This window comes from Lynx canadensis, chromosome B2 (genome assembly GCF_007474595.2).
Source record: "Lynx canadensis isolate LIC74 chromosome B2, mLynCan4.pri.v2, whole genome shotgun sequence".
Classification (NCBI taxonomy): Eukaryota; Metazoa; Chordata; class Mammalia; order Carnivora; family Felidae; genus Lynx; species Lynx canadensis.
Window position 1 is genome coordinate 44,881,021 of NC_044307.1, and position 22,071 is coordinate 44,903,091.

At 44.5% G+C, this 22,071-nt stretch overlaps 1 protein-coding gene across 1 annotated transcript; it reads left to right on the plus strand.

Annotated features, from left to right (window-relative positions):
• The first annotated feature begins 4,569 nt into the window (after nucleotides 1-4,569).
• On the plus strand, nucleotides 4,570-18,629 carry ANKRD66 (ankyrin repeat domain 66). Its single transcript, XM_030315661.2, has 4 exons — nucleotides 4,570-4,729; nucleotides 10,801-10,965; nucleotides 12,745-12,973; nucleotides 17,491-18,629. The coding sequence occupies exons 1-4, from the start codon at nucleotides 4,699-4,701 to the stop codon at nucleotides 17,690-17,692; spliced, it is 627 nt and encodes a 208-aa protein (XP_030171521.1). The 5' UTR covers nucleotides 4,570-4,698; the 3' UTR covers nucleotides 17,693-18,629.
• The last annotated feature ends 3,442 nt before the right edge of the window (nucleotides 18,630-22,071 follow it).

A 22,071-nucleotide genomic window follows, 5' to 3' on the forward strand; every position in this document is an offset into this window, starting at 1 on the left:
AGGAAAGGGTCATGAGGCTTAGCAATTAGAAAGACGTGGTGACCCCTAAAACTAACAGTATCATGACTGAGGGGTGAAGTCAGAGTCTGTAAGGAGTAGAAATGCAGATGCAAAGACAATGAGTGTAGACTACTTTTAAGATAGTTGATGGAGAAGAAAAGGAAGGAGATGCGGCTGTGACTTGGGTAACAGTAAAGCATGAAGAGAGTGATAATGTGGGAGATGGTCCTGGGCTCTCCCTGAGGCTGTTTGAAGCTTTCTGAGCCCCATGGTGGCTGGAATTCACTCCTTAGTCATGGAGTCAGTCTGTCTGGTGATGTGCATTCCCGGATGATGTTTGCTCTTCCAGGAACAAGGCCAGAGTGGCGGCTTATCTGGTCTTGCAAAATTAGACAGCAGATTGACCAAAGGCAGAGAAAATGAAGGAATTGATGGTAATTTGAAAAGAGATTTTTTTTCTAGTTAAGATGAAATAATACATTCCTGTTGTTAGAAACCTAAACAAAACAGCAAACATAGGAAGCGGGTGGGTCACGCAACCCCAACTTCATGAAGTAGTTATTTAACATTTGGTGCATATCTTCCTGACATTTTTTCCAGACATAGTGCAGTAATTAAGAAGGCTGAGTCAGACAGAGCTGGGCTTGAATCCAGTTCTACCTTTACTAGCTCTCAAGGCCTTTGGCAACTTCCGTACCCTTGTAACCCTTCAGTTTCCTAATCTGTAAAGCAGAAATAAGAATAGTATTTGTATCACAAGGTTGCAGTAAGAACTGAAAGGGATAATGCATGTAAATTGCTTAGGACAATACTAGGCAAGCAGAGTGAGCATTTGAAATACATATGCATGTGTATGTATGTGAACATACACATTGTACGTATATATGTACAGTAAGACCTTGGTTTGGAAGCATAATTCATTCCAGAAACATGCTTGTAATCCAAAGCACTTGTAAATCAAAGCAAATTTCCCCACAAGCAATAATGGAACGCAGACAATTCCTTCCACAACCTAAAAATACTCACACAAAAATGATTACAATACTGTAATATAATACAAAATAATAAGATACATAATAGAAAGAGAAATAAACAGCCCTTACCTTTGAAAACCTTCCTGGAGGGTGTGAGAGAGATAAGAGAGAGGAGGGTTACTGTGTAGGAGATCTTTCACTATCACTAATGGAATCACTGCTGTCTATTGGCTCAGTGGAATCTTTCCCATTTTGTGCAACTTTAGCAAGGAACCCATCTAATGACGTTGGTTTTGCCTCCCTTTGAGGCTTTTGCAGAAATGTGACATTGCCTTGTCCTTAAACAGATTCACTGCTCTCACTGCTACAGCCTTATTCGGGTGGTGCTTTCCTACAGAATTTTGCACTGTTTCTCACCTTTTACACATCTCCCTAATCTCATTTGAAGTGAGGGATTCAATTCCTCTGCAGACGAGGTCGAGATATAGACTTCTTATAAAATCTTGCAATTTTGGCCACTTGCATACCTTGTACATACTTCTTGACGATTTCCTTCTTAACTTCCACAGCAATCATCTCCTTCTTACCGCCTTTCTTTTCAACCTTTTTCTGCGTGGGGGCCATCGTATACACTCACACGGATGTTGACTGTGGTACAGTGTTAATAAGCTCTTGTCATATACCGTATTTAATGTAACTGGCAGTAAGAGGAAAGGGTGTATATCTGCAGGCAGCCTGACCTAGAATGAAGCAAAGCATTCGTCAGCTTCCTCTTGAATGGAAAAGCAAAGGACTGTCCATAGGTGTTTCGAAGTGACGAAAAATACATTAGTGCCAGGTGTGGGCGCCTTCCAATGTTCCGAAAAATCACTGGTTTCTGCCAAACACCGCAGCCTGAGACCAAGCATCTGGGCATCCCACAATCTCACAGTGAGAGAGAAAAGAACCATTGGCTCAGTTGTGATCTTGTGACATTCGGCATCCCGTGCTACCACTCGGATTGTAAGACATCGCTCCTTTATCAAGTTAAAATTTATTAGAAATGTTTGCTCATCTTGTGGAACACTCGCAGAACAAGTTACTCACAATCCAAGGTTTTACTGTACGTGGGAAAGAGAATTAATATATATAAGTGCACACGTACATACATAACATGAGTAACCAAGAAGAACTGAGAAATATTGGTCACGTGGGTGGGTTGAAAGACAAGAGAGAGGAGGGTTATTATTGTAAGCCTTTGACTCTTGGTTTTGGCTCAGGTCATGATCTCATGGTCCATGAGTTCAAGCCCGGCATTGGGCTCCATGCTGTGGGTGCAGAGCCTGCTTGGAATTCTCTCTCTCCCTCTTTCTCTGTCCCTCTCCTGCTTGCTCATGTGCTCTTTTTCTCTGTCTGTCTCTTTTTCTCTCAAAATAAATAAATAAATTTTAAAAAAAGATTGATGAGTAATATCCCAAACACCTAGAATAATGCCTGATGCACAAAGGCATTCAACAAATATCTCATTTTTTCCCATCACTCCCAGATGCCAGATCACCATTCTGTCCTCCCCACTGTATTGCCTCCTCACAAGTATTGCTTTGAGAACAAAGTCTATATAGGTTTGTTGTTATCAACTTCTTTAGAATTGGAGGGAGGCAGAAGAAAATCAAATCATGGTGTTCTGAGCAGAGGTCAACAGTAAGCAGTAAATATACAATGGAGTGACAAAGCGGCCCAGCCAACCCTTGAACTTGTGGTCACTGAGCATCTCTTATATATCCTGAGTTTAGTTAGGGTGGGGATTGTGGGGAATAAGTTTAGGAATTCCCTGAACTTGCACCAATGGGTTAAGAAGGTTTAGGCTGAAAGCATCTGAGATTAGGTAAACAGAGCAGAAGCGCCCCCAACATAGTACAAAAGCAGAAAGCTGCTTTCACAGGAAGGAAGGTCCAGAATAGGTAAACAGGTAGACAGGGCCATAGACCTCAGTAGGGTGAAACTGACTGGAGTAGGGCTAATTAGCAAAAGTAAGGTGCCTTGTGGACCCATGCTCTGTCTTACCCCTAGGCAAGCTAAGATAAACAGAAGGCTCTCCTTGTGCCTGTGGTAAACAACCATCGGCCCGGTGCCAGGATTTTGTTTTGTATTGACCCAAACCCCTATCACAGGATATCTTCAAAACCGCCTTTCTCTTGCACACATGAGTTAATGTTTGTGGTTTCATGGTCTCTTTCTGCACGTCCGTCATGTTTGTAGGCCTTCTGATCCTAATAAAAATAGAGCAAGGACCCTTACTTGGGGCTCTTGTCTTCTCCCAGACATTACATCCTCTCTCACATTTTAATTCTGTGTCCGCTCTCTTGCTGGACAAGAGAGAACTTCAGGCTCAAAGTCTGTGACAGGGGGAGATGGTAAGAGATGCATTAAAACACAGTGGCTGTGTGAATTAATCAAATCACATAATGTCAACGGATCGCAACATTCTCATCTCTAAATGAATTTTTGAATCATGATTTCTAAAGTCCCTTCCTGATCTAAAAATGGCTTCTATGGAGAAGATACTCAACGGCAGTCACTTCAGCCAGAAATGCTAGTCCCAGTGCTTGAGCCAGTGTGACCAAAGGTCAATGTCTGGCCCATAGATGTTGCCGGGTAGCCTCTGTGTCCTATCACAATATAAGCAAGTGACCCTTGAGGGTAGGTTATTGACATTCACCGCAGATGAAGGCATTCATTCAGTCATAATTTAAAAAAAAATTAAAATTTTGACAGAAATAGCACACAAAGCTTTATAAACATAAGATGAAGATAAATTCTGATCTTGCAACAATATCAATTCTTTGTACACTGCAAGAAGTAGACTCTGCTAATGGAATACTGAATTTGTGTAGTAAATGCTTTCAACATGGTCTGTCTTTTACTTTGGACTCTCAGCTCAAAGAAGAAAGGAACATGAGTCTTGTTCTCCACAGAGCCTAGTACAGTATATAAGGCATTCAGTAAACACATGTGGGAAGAAAGGTAGCAGAGAAATGATAGGAGAAAGAAAAAAAAGAATGAAAGAGGGGGGAAGAGAAAGAGAGGGAGGGGGAGAGAGATAAAGAGGGGGAGGAAGAAGAAAGGAAAGAAGGAAAGGAGGGAGGGAGAGAGAGAGAAAAGGGAGACAGGAAGACCAGCATCACCATAAAGATAGGAGATGCTAGAGTAAGGGATCAAAAACAAGGAGGCCATGAGAAATTGACTGAAGGCTTTCTCCTTCCTCCACGCTGTTAGCAGGTGCTTTATCAATTATTTCAGCTACGCATCTTTTGTTGCCGTATGAGAAAAGTGTTAAAACTTCCTTTTATTGGTGAGAATTGAGTTTCAGCAAATTTAAGGGTCTTGCACAAGATCTCAAGCTGGTTCTGAGAGTGCGGGGTGCATGTCATCTACGCCACCCCGTGGTGGTCACCGGGCAGCGTGTTTCCTTCACAGTGCCCTGTGGACTGGCAATCTGTTTTTCCATTTTCATGCATTTGGATGAAATGCCACTTGAAGAGAAGCTGTCAAGGACCACACTCAGACTACAGAAGCAGGCCAGGACCGCTGACCAGCTTCAGTGGAAGCAAAGGGGCAGTCCCCTTTCCTCCAGCAAGCACCTCCTCCCGGAGGCCTACCTTGATTGACAGGCTTTACTGAGGAAGGAGGGGCCAGTTTCCATGGTGTGAACAAAACAAACCTCTGGCCCCTAAGACGCCTGCCCATGCTGGGTGCCTCAGATCTCAAGCAAGAGAGTAAGTATTTTTATATTACTCCTGCCTTCAGCTTTTTACACCTATTATGGATCATTCATATTATTAGAACTTATATTTACTGGCTACTTCTTTACAGAAAGACAGAAATTCAGGTGCACTTCATGAAATTTATGAAGATTCATGTGAAGGAAAGTTTGCTGAATTTCAGTAGTCAGTTGCAGGCTAGTGAATTGGACGTTTTCTACAGTTTGTTTTTTTTTTTTTAAAGAAAGCCTCTAGCAGTATCATTTATTTTTTAATTTATTTTTTAAAAATTTTAATGCTGGGGCGCCTGGGTGGCGCAGTCGGTTAAGCGTCCGACTTCAGCCAGGTCACGATCTCGCAGTCCGTGAGTTCGAGCCCCGCGTCGGGCTCTGGGCCGATGGCTCAGAGCCTGGAGCCTGCTTCCGATTCTGTGTCTCCCTCTCTCTCTGCCCCTCCCCCGTTCATGCTCTGTCTCTCTCTGTCCCAAAAATAAATAAACGTTGAAAAAAAATTAAAAAAAAAATTTTAATGCTTATTTATTTGGGGGGGGGGAGGGGCAGAGAGAGGGCGACACAGAATCGGAAGCAGACTCCAGGCTCTGAGTTGTCAACACAGAGCCAGGCAGGGCTCAAACCCACGAACCATGAGATCATGACCTGAACTGAAGTCGGAGGCTTAACTGCCTGAGCCACCCAGGCGCCCTCTCATTTATTGTTTTTAAACAGCTTTATTGAGCTGTAATTCACATACCATAAAATTCATTTATTTATAGTACATAATTCAGTGGTTTTTAATATATTCAAAGTTATGAAAGCATCACTTGCCCCTGCCTAATTTTAGAATGTTTCATCACCCCCCCAAAGAAATCCTATCCCCATTAGTAGTCACTTCCTACCCCCACCTCCTCCCAGTTCAGGCAATCAATAATCTACTCTCTATCTCTGTGGATTTGCCTATCCTGGACACTTCACATAATTGGAATCTTACAATGTGTGGTCTCTCGCTCCTAGCTTCTTTCATTTAGCGTGTTTTCAAGGTCCGTTCGTGTCGTATCAGGTGTCAGTACTTTATTCCTTTCCTTTGTCAAATAATGTTACATCGTATGAACTCCCACATTTTATTCATGCATTCACCTACTAAGGGACATTTGCGTTGTTTCCACTCTTGGCTATTATGAATAATGCTGCTGGAAACATGCGTGTAACAAGTTTTTGGGTGGATATATATTTTCATTTCTTTAGGTACATAGCTAAGTGTGGAGTTACAGGTCATATGATAAGTCTATGTTTAACTTTTTGAAGCACTGCCAAACTGTCTTCCAAAGCAGCTGCCCCATTTTATATCCCTACCACATCTGTGAGGGGTTCAATTTCCCCACATCCTCAGTGACACTTGACATTGTCTGTCTTTTTGATTACAGTTATTCTAGAGGGTGTGAGTGGTGCTTCAGTATGGTTTTCATTTGCATTTCCTTCGTGACTAATGATGTTGAGCATTTTTTTCAGGTGCTTATTATTTTGTGCGTATCTTCATGTGCCTATTCTTTTGGAGAAACTTCTGTTTATATTCCTTGACGATTGTTAATGGAGCTTTTTTTGTTGTTGTTGAATTGTAAGAGTTCTGTATTCTGGAGACAAATCTCTTATCAGATATATAATTTTCAAATATTTTCTCCCATTCCATATTTGCTTTTATACTTTTCCTAAGGTATTGTTTGTAGAAAAAAACTTTCTAATTTTGGTAACATTCAATTTATCTGTTTGTTCTCTTTTGTTTCTTGTGCTTTTGCCGTCCTGTCTGTGAACCGTTTCATTGTCTAACCCAAAGTAATGAAGATTTACTCCCTTGTTTTCTTCTAAATGTTTTAGTTTTAGGTCTTCTATAAGTCTGCAATTCATTTTAAGTTAAGTTTTGTGTGTGGCATGAGGGAAAGGATTAACTTAATTCTTGAGTATGTGAATACTCAAGCATTCACTGTGTCAGTGTCTCTGTGTCACTGTGACTCAACTGTGTCAGCACCATTTGGAAAGACTACGATTTTCCTGGCACCTTTGGTGAAAACCAAATGACCATAATGTAAGCGTTTATTTCTGGACTCCCAATTCTGTCCCTTTTCTCTCTCTCTATCCATTTCTATGCCACACAGTGTACTTTGTATCACACTTTTTTGGTTACTGTATCTTTATAGTAACTTTAGAAATCGGGAAGTTTGAGTCCTCCTACTGTGGTCTTTTGCAAGATTGTTTGGCCTATTCTGAGCCCTTTGTATTTCCATATGAAGTTTTAGGATCACTTCATCAATTTCTCTGCAAATAAATGTAGCTACTCATTGGAAACTTCAACTTGAATTGCAACTTCTCTGTGGGAAGTTGTGGAATTTCCTTGGTATGAACACAAACGTGACCCGGATGGAGTTGATTTAAGCCCAAACCTGGTTAAAGGTTGGCGTGAAATGTAAGCAGAGGCTTCCAGACAACTGATTCTAAAAATGGTTTGGTTTTTGTGACACCTGCAGGTCGGAAAGCCTCCAGCACTTGTTCACTATTTGATTTATCATCGATCAAATCTTCCAGTGTAAGGGTTTTCTTACTAAAACAAGCCAAAAAGAGGAAACACATCCCATGCCATCTTCTCTTACCTAACATATACTGAGCGCTCACTTCATGCAAAAACGCACGTCCTCGTCTGACACATCTAATGACTCTGAAGCACCTCAGGCCGAGGCCCGGGCATCTATTTTTTAAAACTCACCAGTAATTTTCACGTAGTCCTTCAGTGAGGAAAAACAGCCGCATCCTTACTGCTTCTCCCTTACTTCAAGTCTCTCCCCTGCCTTGTAGCCAGAGACATTGCTACTCAGTGCGGTCTATGAACTGGTAGTTGTCGTGTAGACTTGCTACAAATGCAGGCTCTCAGGTCTCCTCCTAGACCTACTGAATCAGAATCTGCATTTTAACAAGATCCCAGATGCTTTATATGGACCAGAGGTTGGTAAACTACGGTCTACGGGCCAAGTGTGGCTCGCTCCATGTTTTCAGGCATGCGGTCACCACTTATGATGGTGGCTCTCGGGGGGCAAGCACGGTGAGCTTTGGGGAGCTAACTGCTCTCTAGTCTGCCCTTAGCACTTGTCTGCTGAGCTCACGGCTGTGCCTAGTCCCTGCCCAGGGCCCTACTGGCCAGCGCCTACACTTTGGGGACTCTGCTGTCGGCAGTGAGCAATAGGAATGGTCCAGCCAAGTTACCTTGCCTCCCACCAGCTGTCAACTTGAACTGATTGGGCTGTTGGAGAGGAGAGAGGGCATGCTGGGATCTGGGCATCACTGGAGTAAAGGGCAAGTGACCATCCTTTCAGCCAGACCCCTCCTCCCCGGGCTGGTTGCTCTTGGCCCTGAGAATGTCTCCAGCTGAGCGTGACTGGGCACAAAGGACGCTCATCCACCACCACCGATCCTTCCCCTCCCAGGATGGCCTGCCTCTGGCAAGAGGTTTTCTCTTGTTGCATAATAGTTAGGTAACGTTAAATAATAGCCTTGAGTTTTGCCTCTTGGCCTATAAAGGCTAAGAAGTTTCCTATGCAGCCCTTTATTGGAAACATTTGTGGATCCTTGGTCTGTACGTCAAAGTTAGAGCCACTTGCTCTTTGCAGAATGTGCCTCCCTCCCCACTCCAGATGCGCTGTTGCCTGGGCTGGATCTTCCACTATGGCCATGCCCGAGAAGACTCTTACTCATCCTTTTGGAACTCGGCTTAGGTCACTTTTGGAAAAAAGTCCCTTTCACTTCCTAGTCCTGGAGAAATGTCTTTTCCTTCTGTCCCCAGAAAAATCACTGCCATTATAACACTTAGGACATTGCGTGTTAATTATGTTACGCACTTCTCTCCCCCTCTAGGGCTGTCCTCATATTTCCGTCTACATCAGGAGGTCTGATATGAGGCTCAATAATTCACATTTCTAATAAATTCCTAGGTGCTGCTGCTGCTGCTGCTGGGCCACAATGTGTCTGGCTGACTCCAAATTCTTCTTGAGATCTCAACTGAAATGTTGAGATCAAAGAGACATTCTCGCTGGCCCCACCACACGTGGCTCTCTCCTCATTCTTTAATTCTATCCCAACCCCTGGGGCGCCTGGGTGGCCCAGTTGGCTAAGCGTCCGACTTCGGCTCAAGTCATGATCTCACAGTTTGTGGGTTTGAGCCCCGTGTCAGGCTCTGTGCTGACAGCTCAGAGCCTGGAGCCTGCTTCGGATTCTGTGTCTCCCTCTCTCTCTGCCCCTTCCCCACTTGCAGTCTGCCTCTCTCTCTCTCTCTCTCAAAAATAAGTAAACATTTAAAAAATTTCTATCCCAATCCCTTATTTTGTTTATATCTGTAATTCCCAAACTTGTTGGTCTCAGGACTCCGTTACCTTATTATTTACCTTATTAGAAATTAAAACTGAGAAAAAAATTAAATGTTTATTAAGTCACTTACAAAAATCATAACAAGCCTAATATACAATAACAAAAATATTTTTATGAAAAATAATTACATGTTCTAAAGCAAAAGAAATGAGAAGAGTAACATTGTTTATGTATGTATGTATGCATGTATGTGTTTATGTAGTTGAATCCCTATAATATGTGGCTTAATAGAAGATAGGTGGGTTCTTAGATCTTCTGTATTCAGTTTGTTGTTTTGGCTGAAATATTGAAAGAAAATCTGGTTCCACATATATTGGAAAAGGGAAGAGTATTTTGTAGCCTTTTCAGATAACTGCGGATATTCTCTGATACTATGCCCAAACTGACACATGGCTGTGCTTTTTAGTGACTTCGAATCTGAAGCAACCTCAGTGTATTTTTTGTCCTCTGTCTCACTAAAATCCACAGGTCTATTTTGAATGGGTCTCTTTACCCATGCATGATTTTGTAACATCATCCACTTGTCATTTGGAAGACATCAGTTCAGGGAGTTATGCAGACTTCCCAAATGTTGACACATTTCGTTACAGAATCTTTTAAAATAACTTTTGTGAAGTCATGCAATTAAGGGTCAACATGCATAGTTCTTACTACTTTAGTTTCTTGGTTGAAACTACCTTTTCTTTTTCTTTTTTTTTTAAATATTTATTTATTTTTGAGACAGAGACAGAGCATGAACAGGGGAAGGGCAGAGAAAGAGGGAGACACAAAATCTGAAGCAGCTCCAGGCTCCGAGCTGTCAGCACAGAGCCGACGCGGGGCTCGAACTCACGAACTGTGAGATCATGACCTGAGCTGAAGTCCGACGCTTAACGGACTGAGCCACCCAGGTGCCCCCCTTTTCGTTTGTTTTTGACTCTACGTGTGTGATGCCACTGCCTGGCTTCATGCTGAGGCAACAGCAGCTTTGTACCTCATTGCTTTTCAACCCTCAGGGCAAATGTCGGCACAGTGAACAAGGCCAATGGCATTTTCATATTATAATGAAAATAATTTTGACTTCATGCATCCCCTGAAAGAGTCCTAGAGATTCCTAAGCATCTGTAGACTATAGTTTGAGAACTGTCGGTTTCTGCATTAATGTTGTAGATAACTTGTAGCTGTGTTGTTTGCATGTTTACATCTACTCCATCTGAATTGGTGTGCCAATAGTATTAACTTTCTCTGGAGTCCCTTCTCTGCATTCAGTCAGTAGGCTTTTCACATAGATTGTCATTGTAACCTCACAACAACTCCGGCAAGTTGTCTCCAGGTTATAGATGAGAAAGCCAAGGCGCAGAATCACACAACTAATTCAGAATCGCACTACCAGCCCTTTGGAACGGGAACTGGAGATAGCACTGGAAAGTGGTTTGAGGCCAAATAGAAAATGCCAGTATAAAATAGAATTCAGCCTGTATGCCTGGAGGCAGAGGGGAGCGTTGATAGATTTTAGGTAAGGGACTGGCATGTACTAACCATGGTGGCTGAGATCCAAATACACCCTCAGCAGCGCACACACATGCAAATTTGTGAGCTGAGAAAGAAAGTAAATGGTAAAGAATCCCATGGAATCACTTACTGAGAAGAAAGAGCTGTAGAGAACTTCCTAAGGGGCATGTTTTCCCCCCTCCATTATTTCAGTCATGGAATCGACCAAAATGTCAGACATGACAAAGCTCCACCAAGCTGTGGCTGTTGGGGATTACAGTTTAGTGAAAAAGATTTTGAAGAAAGGTCTCTGTGACCCAAACTACAAGGATGTGGACTGGAATGACCGAACTCCACTTCACTGGGCTGCAATCAAAGGTGAGTGGGCAGTGCCTGGGTAGAATCCATCTTTTTGTGAAGTGACCAGTCTGTGTAGGGTAGTAGAAAGAACATTTCTTGAGAGCCAAATGGAACATTTCAACCCTGGCACCACCACTTACTGGTTGTAGCACCTTCAGCAAATTATTTAATGTCTCTGGGCCTTAAGTGAGTTATCTACATAATGGAAACTGCTGCTACCTTGGAATCTTGTGGTGAGGATTCACTAAGATAATGGATGTACAGTGCCCAGCCCATAATTTGCTCTCAATTGATATTAGTCTTCTGCCCTCTTGACCTCCAACAAGAAAGGGAACATCATTGCCGAGGTCGGACAGGGACTCTGCCTTGTTCATTGCTATAACCCCCATGCCTCACATGACTCGGTTACAGAATTCAAGGAGGATAGTAGCAAAAGCAGCCAATGGGCCTATCAAGGCCTTCAGCAATGGAACACCATGGAAGGATGTCAAGTAAGAGAGTGTTCCGTTTGCTTTTTAAAATTTTGTTTTGACTTCTATATGGAGAATGGATTGGCAGGAAGCAAGCCTGGATGCAGAGAAATCAGTTGGTAGAATTTTGCAGAAACTGAAGTACAAGGTGATGGTAGCTATAATGAAGCACCTTTTAGTGAACATTTGCTTTATGCTGGGCACTGTGCTGTATACATTACGTCTGTGATTTCATTTGTACTTCACAAGAACTCACTGAGGGAGGTGATAATATTTTTAATTTCCAAATGAGGAAACTGAGCCTCACACCTTCGTTTCTCATCTGGGATGCCGTAGTTAGCAGCTGTTATTTACTGGCAGGTATGAGCCCACATCCGTCGTCCCCCAAAAGCCTGGGCTCTTAACTGGTGCTAACTATAAAGTCAGTGGGACTTAAAATATTTTTTATTGAGGTGTAATTAATATACAGCATTATATCAGTTTCAGATGTACAACAACACAATGACTAAATTTTTTTATGTGTTGCGAAATGAGCACCACAGTAACTGAAGTTAAAATCTGTCCCCATTTGTAGTTACCAAAAAGCTTTCTTCTGGTAAGTTTTAAGATCTGCTCTCTTGGCAGCTTTCAAATCTGCAACACAGCCTCGTTAACTATAGTCACCCTGTGGTACGTTGCATCGTCGGGACTTACTTATTTTATAACTGACGTTTGTGCCTTTTGCCGGTCTTTACTCGTTTCTCCGACCCCTTACCCCCACCTCTGGCAACCACCAGTTTGTTCACTGAACCAGTGATATTGGCGTGTTTGTGTGTGTGTGAGGTTTCTGTTGTTGCTGTTGTTGTTGTAGATTCCGCGTACAAGTGAGATCCTAAGGTATTTCTTTTTCTCTGGCTCATTTCCACTCAGCGTAATGCCCTCAAGGCCCATCCCTGTTGTTGCAAAATGTTTGTTTTTCAATCACCATTGACACTGCCAAAAGCTGAGGGAGCCTGACCAGTGCCCTAGGGGCATGAGTACAGCGCCTTACGAGGGAAAGCAAGATTCCTAGGAAGGGATTGGGGGGAAGGGAATGCCCTGGAGGGAGGGAGTAGAGGGAATAGTTGGAGGGCCCAGGCCTCTGGTAGGAGCAAGGTTCAGGGGGTGAACGTGGGGCACTGAGTCCCTGGTAAGAAGGGGCGGGCGGAAGGAGAGGGAGGGTGGGTGAGGAGGGGCTTCCCAGCAAATGTCTTCCCTTCTTTTGGACAACCTAGGCTAGTTCTGGCCTCCGCGGGGGCAGAGACATTTTAATCTTAACCTCCTCCCGTTTCTTCCCGTTACATCTAAGGGCATGTGGAGGTGATGCAGCTCCTTATAGAATACGGAGCCAGGCCCTGCCTGGTGACTGATGTGGGCTGGACCCCAGCTCATTTTGCAGCTGAGTCAGGCCATGTGAGCGTGCTCAAAATTCTCCATGCATTGCATGCGGCCATCGACGCCCCCGACTTCTTTGGAGACACGCCGAAGAGGATCGCACAGATCTATGGGCAGACCGCCTGTGTGGCGTTTCTGGAGAAGTAAGTTTCCTTTATTTCCAGCTAGAGAAGTGGCAGAGAAATGGGAGCCTGTGATCAAGATATCTGCCCACTCAGTGGTCTCGGCTCCGTCCAAGGGAATGAGCAAATTCAGCTAACAGTTGTCTGAGTTGTTTTTATTAACTTTTCACAGAAATGACTAGTTTGGGTGGAAGCGACATTGCTGCAGATTATGTGAAATCTATTGTTTTTGTATTATACCAAAATTATAGTTATTTTAATGGTACATATTTATAATAATGTTAACAATATCTCATTGTTATAATTGCTATTTTAGATTGTACAAAAATTATCTCAGATAAGAGAGGTGAGCCACCAAGTTTGCCAATGGGACGTGGGACAAGATTCATGCAGCCCCTGCAGATTCCTGAAAGGTATTCATACTAGCTCTGTGACCTTGGGCAAGTTAAGCCACCTTGCTGGCTCAGTTTTCGTATTAAAAATGAACCTGCTGAATTAGGCTATCAGCTGTAAGGTCCCTTCTACCTTTTAAAATTGCTGTTCGCCTATGAATCTTCTATTCTCACACTCACCAAACATAAGGACTCTTCTAGCACTTGTTAATCTTTTCTCTCACCCACACATTCAAATGGAATTAAGTGTCAGTTATGCACGTGACAGTTACAGCTTCAGGAGGCATGGAAATAACATTTAGGAATTTATGATCCGGTTGGGTTAATCAGTAGTTCGTACACGAGGCAGTAAAATAACAGAATGAGGGTGGCGTTGCCTGAAAACCAAAATGAGATGCGTAGCAAATCTGACTCCAGGGCAGGGCAGTTCATGGTGGGGAGGGGGGATGACCGTGAAATCACCTTCTAAGAACTTGAAGATAAAGTTATCTTCTGTAAAGTAAAGTAGTTGCTTACAATGAGGTTAGATATCCGTAGAAGTGACCAAAGAGACCTTCTCTTAAGGTGCTCCACAGTAAAAAAATACTCAAGCAGTGCCCGGGTGGTTCAGTCTGTGAAACCCCTGGCTCTTGATTTTGGCTCAGGTCATGATCCCAGGGTTGTGGGGTCAAGCCCCGTGTTGGGCTCCGTGCTGAGCACAGGGCCTGCTTGGGATGCTCTCTCTCCTTTTCTCTCTGCCCTCCGCCACGTGTACACATGCACGTGCTCTGTCTTTCTCTCTCTATCTCAAAAATAAATAAATAAATAAATAAATATCACGCTTGAGGTGATCTGGAGGTTAAAGAGACAGAACCTTGAGTCCTGACTCGAAGACTCTTCTCCCCAGTCCTGCATCATCCCCTGCATTCAGTGAGCGTCATCCATTGTGGACCTCAGCATCTGCGGCATGGTTTTCTGAACTTTTAAAAACTCTTAACATATCACTATGTGAGCGTGGTGCCCTCTCTTCGTTTTGCCACTTCCTGGGTCACCACACGGGGATTTGAATGCATCAAGACCTCTCCTCGTTCAGCTTCTTCTTTCCCTCCCTGTCCGTCGTCTGCCTGAAGGTTCCACGATCTTCCGTCTATCTGCCATCTGGACGCCACGATACACTGCTTCTTCCACTCTGTTCCCATGATCCTTTAGTTTCCAACCGTTTGTCCTTCTGTACCATATGACCCAGCATTCCCACCCTTGAGTCAGTGTCTGTCTTCTCCACTCCTGTGCCTGTTCTGGTGGAGAAAAGCCCACAACGACGTACACAGGCACCATCAGAAATTCTGGGATTCCCGTCTTCGGCTGAGCCCTCAGAACAGTTGGACTATCCCTTCTTGTCCTGCTCCTTCAATGACGACTCACGTCCCCATGGTACCTCCACCTGTTCCTCAGACAGTAGGCTTTCCCCTTTATAGAGAAGATTGAAGCCAAGAGCATATGTATTTCACCCTCCTACACCTACATGTCGTATATACACCACATCTGTTCCTTCTTACCTTCCTGTCTGTCCTTCTGGGAGAAGTGTTATCTCTCCATATAGGCCCTGACCCAAATCTTCGTACCTCCTACAAGGCCATCGTTCCCATACTCTCTGTTGCATCTTTTATCCTCTCTTCTGTATTTTTGGCTTTTTTTCTACTCCTTCCCTTCAGTCCTCATTGGCCTTTGAACCTGTTCAAATAGATCTTACTGAACACACAAACGATTAGAGGTCCTTCTACTGTCTGCTGTTTCTTTTCTCTTCCTGCATTTCTGTGCTACTTGAATGTTAATCTGTGTAATCGTCTCTCCTTCCTCACCCACCTTTGCGCTTCTTCCCCACTGTTGTATGAATCAATGCTCATCCGGGGAGGTCCTTGTTGCTAAATGAGTGACCTCTTATCAGTTCTCATCTCCCTTAATTTGGTATTTGACTGCCCTTCTCTTTTGGCATGTCTCCTTGGATAACTTTTTATCCTCTCTGATGCTACTCTCTTCTATTTCTCCTTGTACCTATCTGATCATTTCTTCTCATGATTCTCTTGGGCTCTGATTCTCGCTTGCCTTTTAGATGCTGAAATTCCTCAGCATCTTATACTTGGCTGTCCTCTGCTGAACCTCTCTGCATAATCTCATCCCCTTCCTAGTGACCCGTGGGTGGATAAGCATGATACATGAGCCCAGCATAACTGAAGGGGAAGATGGGTGGTTCCTCCAAATAGCGGGGGTGGGAGTGGGGTGCTATTACCAGGAAAAGTGGGCCTGCAGGGCTGAGCCGACAAAAACAACAACGATCAGCCACATCACGTGTAAGTCATGTTTAGGTATCATCATCTTCCATGTGGAACTTCCCTTTTGACAGTTGAAAGGGGTTAGAGAGAAGGAATCCTGGTTAAGAGGAAATTAATCTGGACCTTGAAAGATAGCTAAGGCCTGACTAATGCAGGAGGGAGAAAGATTCTTGATCTGGAGAGAAGGACACCAAGTCGGAAGTGTGCAGAGGTTGTGCATACGTGTGAGGGAGTGGAGGGGGAGTGAAAGGATGAGTGGCCTGGCTAAGTACACCACTCATGCTAGAGAGAAGTGGAGAATAAGGTTGGGTGGGTGGGGGACCATTATGGGATGGGCGAGCAGATGAGTGTGAACTCATCTAGGCATTGAGGAGAGGTAACAGATGCTCTAGCAAAGTCCCTTCTGTAGGGGAAGAGACAGCAGGGGTGGTATGCAGCTAGGATTGGAGGCACTCAGACCATAAGTAGGGAGGTCACTGAGGAATTTCTTAATGCCTCATGTTGCAAGTAGGTGCTCTCCTGGGCTAGGATGACGAAAAGAAAGGATATAAGAGAATTTCAGAAAAAGCCTAGACAGTATTTGACAACTTGCTGAATATCCTAGGGGTCCTAGTGAAATAATTCAACTTTTGATTCGGCTTCCTCTAAGCCGTGCATTCAACAAATATTTTGGAGCCCTACCTACCATGCCCATTGCTTTGAACTAGATACCACAAAGGATTTAAAGATAAATCAGATACAGTGTTGGATGTCAAGTTCCCTGTGTGAGAGGAGAGATACTTGTTTACATAAATAGTGCTACTATGGGATAGAAGGTGGCAAAGCCCAAAAAGAGCAGGGCAGAGGAAGGATGTTATGTGGTCTAAATACGGAGCGGTCATTTCTTGTTGTTAAGGGGATAAGCAGGTTTGCTATCTCCTTATCTAACTGTGCTTTTTATAAAACTTTGTACTTGAACTACTTCAAATGATACTGTTGTCTGCTTTCCTTTGTCCATGTGTGTATGATGATCTATTTACCCATTCCTCTCTTACCTCTTCTATTGTTCCATATCTATCACCTGTCTGTATATCGTGTAAGTATTCTTTTCACAAATCCTTCTATATACAAATAATGCATATGTGATTATGAGTACTTTTCTTTCTTTTTTAAGTGTTTCCATAATTTCAATTCTTATACAACAAGGGTGCCTGAGTGGCTCAGATGGTTAAGCACCAGCTTTGGCTCAGGTCATGATCTCTCAGTTCGTGGGTTCAAGCCCTGCGTGGGGCTCTGTGCTGACAGCTGAGCCTGGAGCCTGCTTCGGATTCTGCGTTTCCCTCTCCATCTGTCCCTCTCACATTTGCACTCTCACTCTTTCAAAAATAAGTAAACATTTAAAAATTTTTTTAATAAAAAAATAAAATCTCATGCAACAAATGTACATGGTTTTATAATTAAGGAAAAAAATACAATGGAAAAAGAAACGAAGGAAAACAGCATCCTAGTAATATGCTGGTGGCTCTGTGAATGTGAGTCCTTCAGCATTAGCAGTGTTGTCTTCACGCTAAGCACCCATCCTTCTATGAACTTCCCACTCTGGGCATGCCATTTTTCTCCACCTCAGTAGCTTCTTTAGTGTCTGAGATCCCGAAGCGTACGCTTGGAGATGCTGGAGCTTGGCCCCCTTCTTTCCCTCCGGGACTCCTGAGGTGGCCAGGTTGTGTGCAGAGGGCTGGAAGAGACGTCCACGCTGATGCCAGCCCAGGGTCTCCCATCCGGGTACTGAGAGCCGCCATCTTGCCCACACAGGCTCTCCCATCCGGGTACTGAGAGCCGCCATCTTGCCCCTCTCCAGGGCCGAGCCCGAGTGCCAGGACCATCGCCGCACTGCCAGGCAGAAGGGGCTGCCTCTGGACCAGAGGGACGAAGACTGGGATGCCAAGAAAAGGGAGCTGGAGCTGTCTCTTCCCTCCTCGAATCAAAAAACTAATAAGAAAAAGATTAAAAAAATCCGAGGCCCCACCAGGCTGAGCCATCCCAAGGAGAGGAGAATGTGAGGACAGCGTTGGTGGCTCTGGCACCCATGTTTTCGGCGGAAATAGCTTTCCCTGGCACCAGACTAGGAGTGGTTAGATCTGTGCTGTCTTTACATGATTCTAGAGACCATTCTGTAAGACCATTCTGTAGACCGGCCTTCTACCGGCAGCTCATGACCTGTCATTCAACCCAAAGCCTTGCTGGGTGTTCCCTACAGGAGCTGCTGCCTCCTTGCTGCTCCAAGCTGTCCACAAGTATTGCCAGAAAGGGACAAGTGTTAGTTGCTTGTGTTTGGCCACGAGTCCTTTGCACTGTCAGCACCCCGTGACCCACTATATGCAATTATTGAATTACAGTGGGCAAAGAAAGAGCTCTCCCTAAGGAAACTGGATTGTTTCAATGAAAAAGAAAGTAACAATACAATCCCAATAATTTCCAACGTACTCAGTTCAGTTAATCTATGAAAAAAAAAAAGGTATTTGTTATCACGTAAACCAAGCAAGGAGGTGAACAAATGTAGCTCCCAGTTTCCAGCTTTTTTTTTTTTTTCTTTGCAGACTAGGGGCTCACAATCTCAGCATGGTCATTTTGATCCATGATCACTTTCACATAAGAAAAACGGTGTGGGTGATGGACCAACTCAGTGAGCGATAACTGGAAACCCCGACGAGAATTCATTTCATCCCACATAAGAAATGAGAGGTAGCAAGGATAGCGGACCATGTGAATACAGCTGTATTTGTGCAATGTGTATTTTAGGCAATCTGAACACAGATCAGGTATTTCCAATGAAAATATTGCATCCAAATTGAGATCTGCTCTAACTGTAAAATATATATCAGTATTTGAATACTTAGAAAAAATGTAAAACAGCTCATTAATGTTATTGATTACATGGTGAAATGATAATATGTTAGATGTTGAGTTAAATAAAACGTATTACTAACATGAATTTTATCTTTTTCCATCCATTTTTTGAAACACGTGGCTGCCAGTCGGGTGCCTGGGTGACTCAGTCCGTTAAGCGTCTGACTCTTGATTTTGTCTCGGGCCTCAGGTCACGATCTCATGGCATGTGAGTTCAGTTGGAGCCCTGCATCCGGCTCTGTGCTGACAGCACACAGCCTGCTTGGGATCCTCTCCCACCCGCCCTTCCTTCTCTCCCCACCCCGTGCGTGTTCTCTTTCTCTCTCAAAAATAAAAAGCTGAACAGGAAAAAAGAAAATATGCGACTGCTAGAATGTTTAAAATTCCGTAGGTGGCTTGCCCTTTTTTTTTTTTTTTTCCTCCTGACAGCACTGCAGGAGAAACCAGAAAATATTTACAGCCTCCACCGGGCAGATGGCATGAGGCGCTCCAATTGGCTACTCTACATTCTAGATTTACTAGCTTCTCTACCTAACTCAGTGTCTTTAATCATCTAACGTCTTCATTACGCCTTCCTCAATTCATGTTTGTGTTAATACAGGCCGTGCTCGGTTTGAATTACCTGAAGTGAACAAATGCTTGAAAGTCTTATGGGCAAGTAGCATAGCTGTGGAGGGTACGCTTTCCAGTGTCTATATCCGTCCTGAGCATCAGTCCCCTTTCTCCTTGCTCAGCAATGCACCAAGGTGGCTCCTGCTCCCCTTGATCCTCTCGGTCCTCAACCAGTATGAACTTCGGAAGGCACCTGACTCAAGCTGGTCCAATAGGATTCTTCTCCCGGGAGGGTCAAAATGGAGGCTCTGGGCCAGCTGGTTCTGGGGTATGAGACTAAGCTCTGGGTGGAGCAGTGTCTCTGACTCTGTCCTGACACCACCTCACCTGCTCCCCCCCCCCCCCACTGCCCTTGATGTCTGCACAGAGCCCATCTTCTCTCTCTCTCTCTCTCTCTCTCTCTCTCTCTCATTCACACTTCCTACCACTTCAAGACACAACACACACAGAGGATTGTAGGTGGAGGTCATGGGGGTAGGATGGAAAAAGGCCCAGGTTGCAACACAGAGCCCCCTCCCCCACCCCCACTCCCCCAAGTTGGGGGGAAAAATGCCTGTAGTTTTCTGTCATCGCTCATCCCGAGACCCAGTCTTCTCACCAGTCACCCCCATCCCACCACTGATAGACCCTTCACAAATGAACCCCCTCCCTCATTGAACCCTCATTCCTCTCACTAAACCCCCTCCATCTCAAAGCCCTCACCCCCCTCAAAGAACCCCCTGTCCACAATTTCCCCTCCACCCACAGCACTGGCTAGGCCCTCAGAAAGACCGCCATCAGAGCCTGTGACTGAGCTGGGCCATGGTTGGGGTCGGGCTCTGTGCCTCCCCTCTTAACTGGGCCTTTCTGGGGTCCCTAGCTCCCTGTGAATCCTCAGCAGCAGAGGAGTCCCCATTACCACCCCCTGCCTCAACATTGCCTCTGCCCCTGAGCAACCCACAATGGGTCTTCCTCTGGAGCAATATGTCCCCCTCAGCACCAGCCACCGTGTGCTGGGCTGAAAACCAGTAGGGAAATCTTGCCCAGAGGTTGGAGCTGGAGGGTGGTAGTCTCGCCTGTTTCAGAGGAACACCGATGACCGGAGCTTGTGGCCCAGGGGCTGGGGTGGGACGAACCATGGGGCTGAGGCCACCTCCCAGGCCTGCCCCTCAGCCTTGGTAGGCCCCGTGAAGGAGACTTAATAGAGGTAAGAACAGTGTAAAGGAGGATATTTTAACAGCCAGGATGCCCACAATTAAACTGGCTGTCCTGGAGGTGTCCACCCTGAGACAGGTGAGCACACTGTGGGGGTATACAAGACTCCCATATACGAGTGGGCTGGACTCAAGAATTTCTGTGGCCCAGCTCAGATTTCACACCCCTCAGATTTCACACCTGGGCCATAAATAAATACATACATACATAAATACGTAAATAAATAAAAGATTCTTCTCCTGCTAACTGGAAAAGAAATCTTCATGAGAGGATGGGCCAGTAGCCTATAACCTCAGAACTGTGGAGTGGCTAATTCTACACAGGGCTGAGGAAGTGTTGGGAGGTGCTCCATGGAGAGAAAGAAAAGACTGAGGGAAAAGATGGCGGGTGGGGGGTGTGGGGGGGATGAGGGCGGGGACGGGGTTCAGTGAGAACACGCACGCACATGCACAGCTTTCTAGTTTCCAGTTCTGGTTCCTTACTCAGGAAATGTGTGAAAAACTACTTTCATAATAATATTTCCTCTTTTGCTTACAGCGTATTGAATTGATCCCTCCCCCTCTTTTTTTTTTTTTTTTCTAAAAAATCTTTTCTAAAAAGGACACTATTTTAAGATCATAGGCTTAGGAGTCAAGTTGATTTAGGTTTATGTCCTCCTCTATGAAATAGGCAAAATAATCCTTACTTCTTGGGGTTGTGCAGTGAGGATGAGATGAGATGTGCAGCCTAATGCTGGCATTGGCACTCTAACAGGTCGGTGTGATGGCTATTATGTTTCTATAGGAGTGAGCTCAGTTTTCTCCTGAGAATCCCAAAGGGGTCCAGGAACAATGCTCTGTGGGGGTCAATTGAGGGTCCCCCATTGTTCAGTCCATAAACACGCCCGGTCTAGTTTCCGTCTTCCATCAGCTTCACAGACCCGGACCAAACTGATAAGTGTTCTCAGGGTCCTTTGCTGCAGCTACGGCCTCCCAGTGTCCTTGCAGAGTCCCTTGTTCATGGTTAGTCTCATTGAGACACTAGAAAGAAGAGATTGTGTATAGTAAATGAAAGCAATAGGAAGAAGACACTGAGGGCTCTGTGGGAATGTGGATTCTGGACTAAGCATGTATTATATCTAATCTCCATGACCCACCTGCAGAGTAGGTCTTACTGTCCCCCTGTGACACCACAAACTGAAATTCTGAGAGGTTGTGTGACTTGCCCTAAGCCCCTGGCTAACGCTCCTATAGCCTTGAAATTCTGCCCGGATTGGAAGGCGTTCTAACCCTTCAAGCTCTGGGATCTCAGTCAGATTGCTTAACTTCTCTAGAGTCCTCACCTGTTAACTGAATTTTAGCTGAGTTCGCAACAATTCTGAGAATTTGAGACAGAAGATACGCACTTCCTCAACCCCCTCCGTTTTAAATAATGCTCTCAGCAATGCTCTCAGCGATGTTTACCCTCATTTCTCCTCTGTATTCCAAGAATCGTGACCAGCTGAGGAAATACACACTGGGGAATGCAAGCTATGACCATGTGATCAATTTCAGAGATAAAGACTGTGATTCTCATAAGTATCCCTCCTCATTTTGTTATGAACATGTTTGGTGTGTGTGTGCATGTGTGTGTGTGTGTGTGTGTGTGTGTGTATGTGTGTGTGTGTGTGAATGCAAAATGGTACAGCCACTTTGGAAAGCAATTTGGCAGTTTCTTAGGTGGTTAAATATACACTTACCATATGACC

What these genes read in the sequence shown, in the direction of transcription:
- ANKRD66 (XM_030315661.2), top strand. Translation starts at nt 4,699, where the DNA reads ATGCTGGGTGCCTCAGATCTCAAGCAAGAGA. An exon ending in TCACTGGGCTGCAATCAAAG is followed by an intron (nt 10,966 to 12,744) that starts GTGAGTGGGCAG and finishes GTTACATCTAAG; the next exon opens with GGCATGTGGAGGTGATGCAG. An exon ending in TGTGTGGCGTTTCTGGAGAA is followed by an intron (nt 12,974 to 17,490) that starts GTAAGTTTCCTT and finishes GCCCCTCTCCAG; the next exon opens with GGCCGAGCCCGAGTGCCAGG.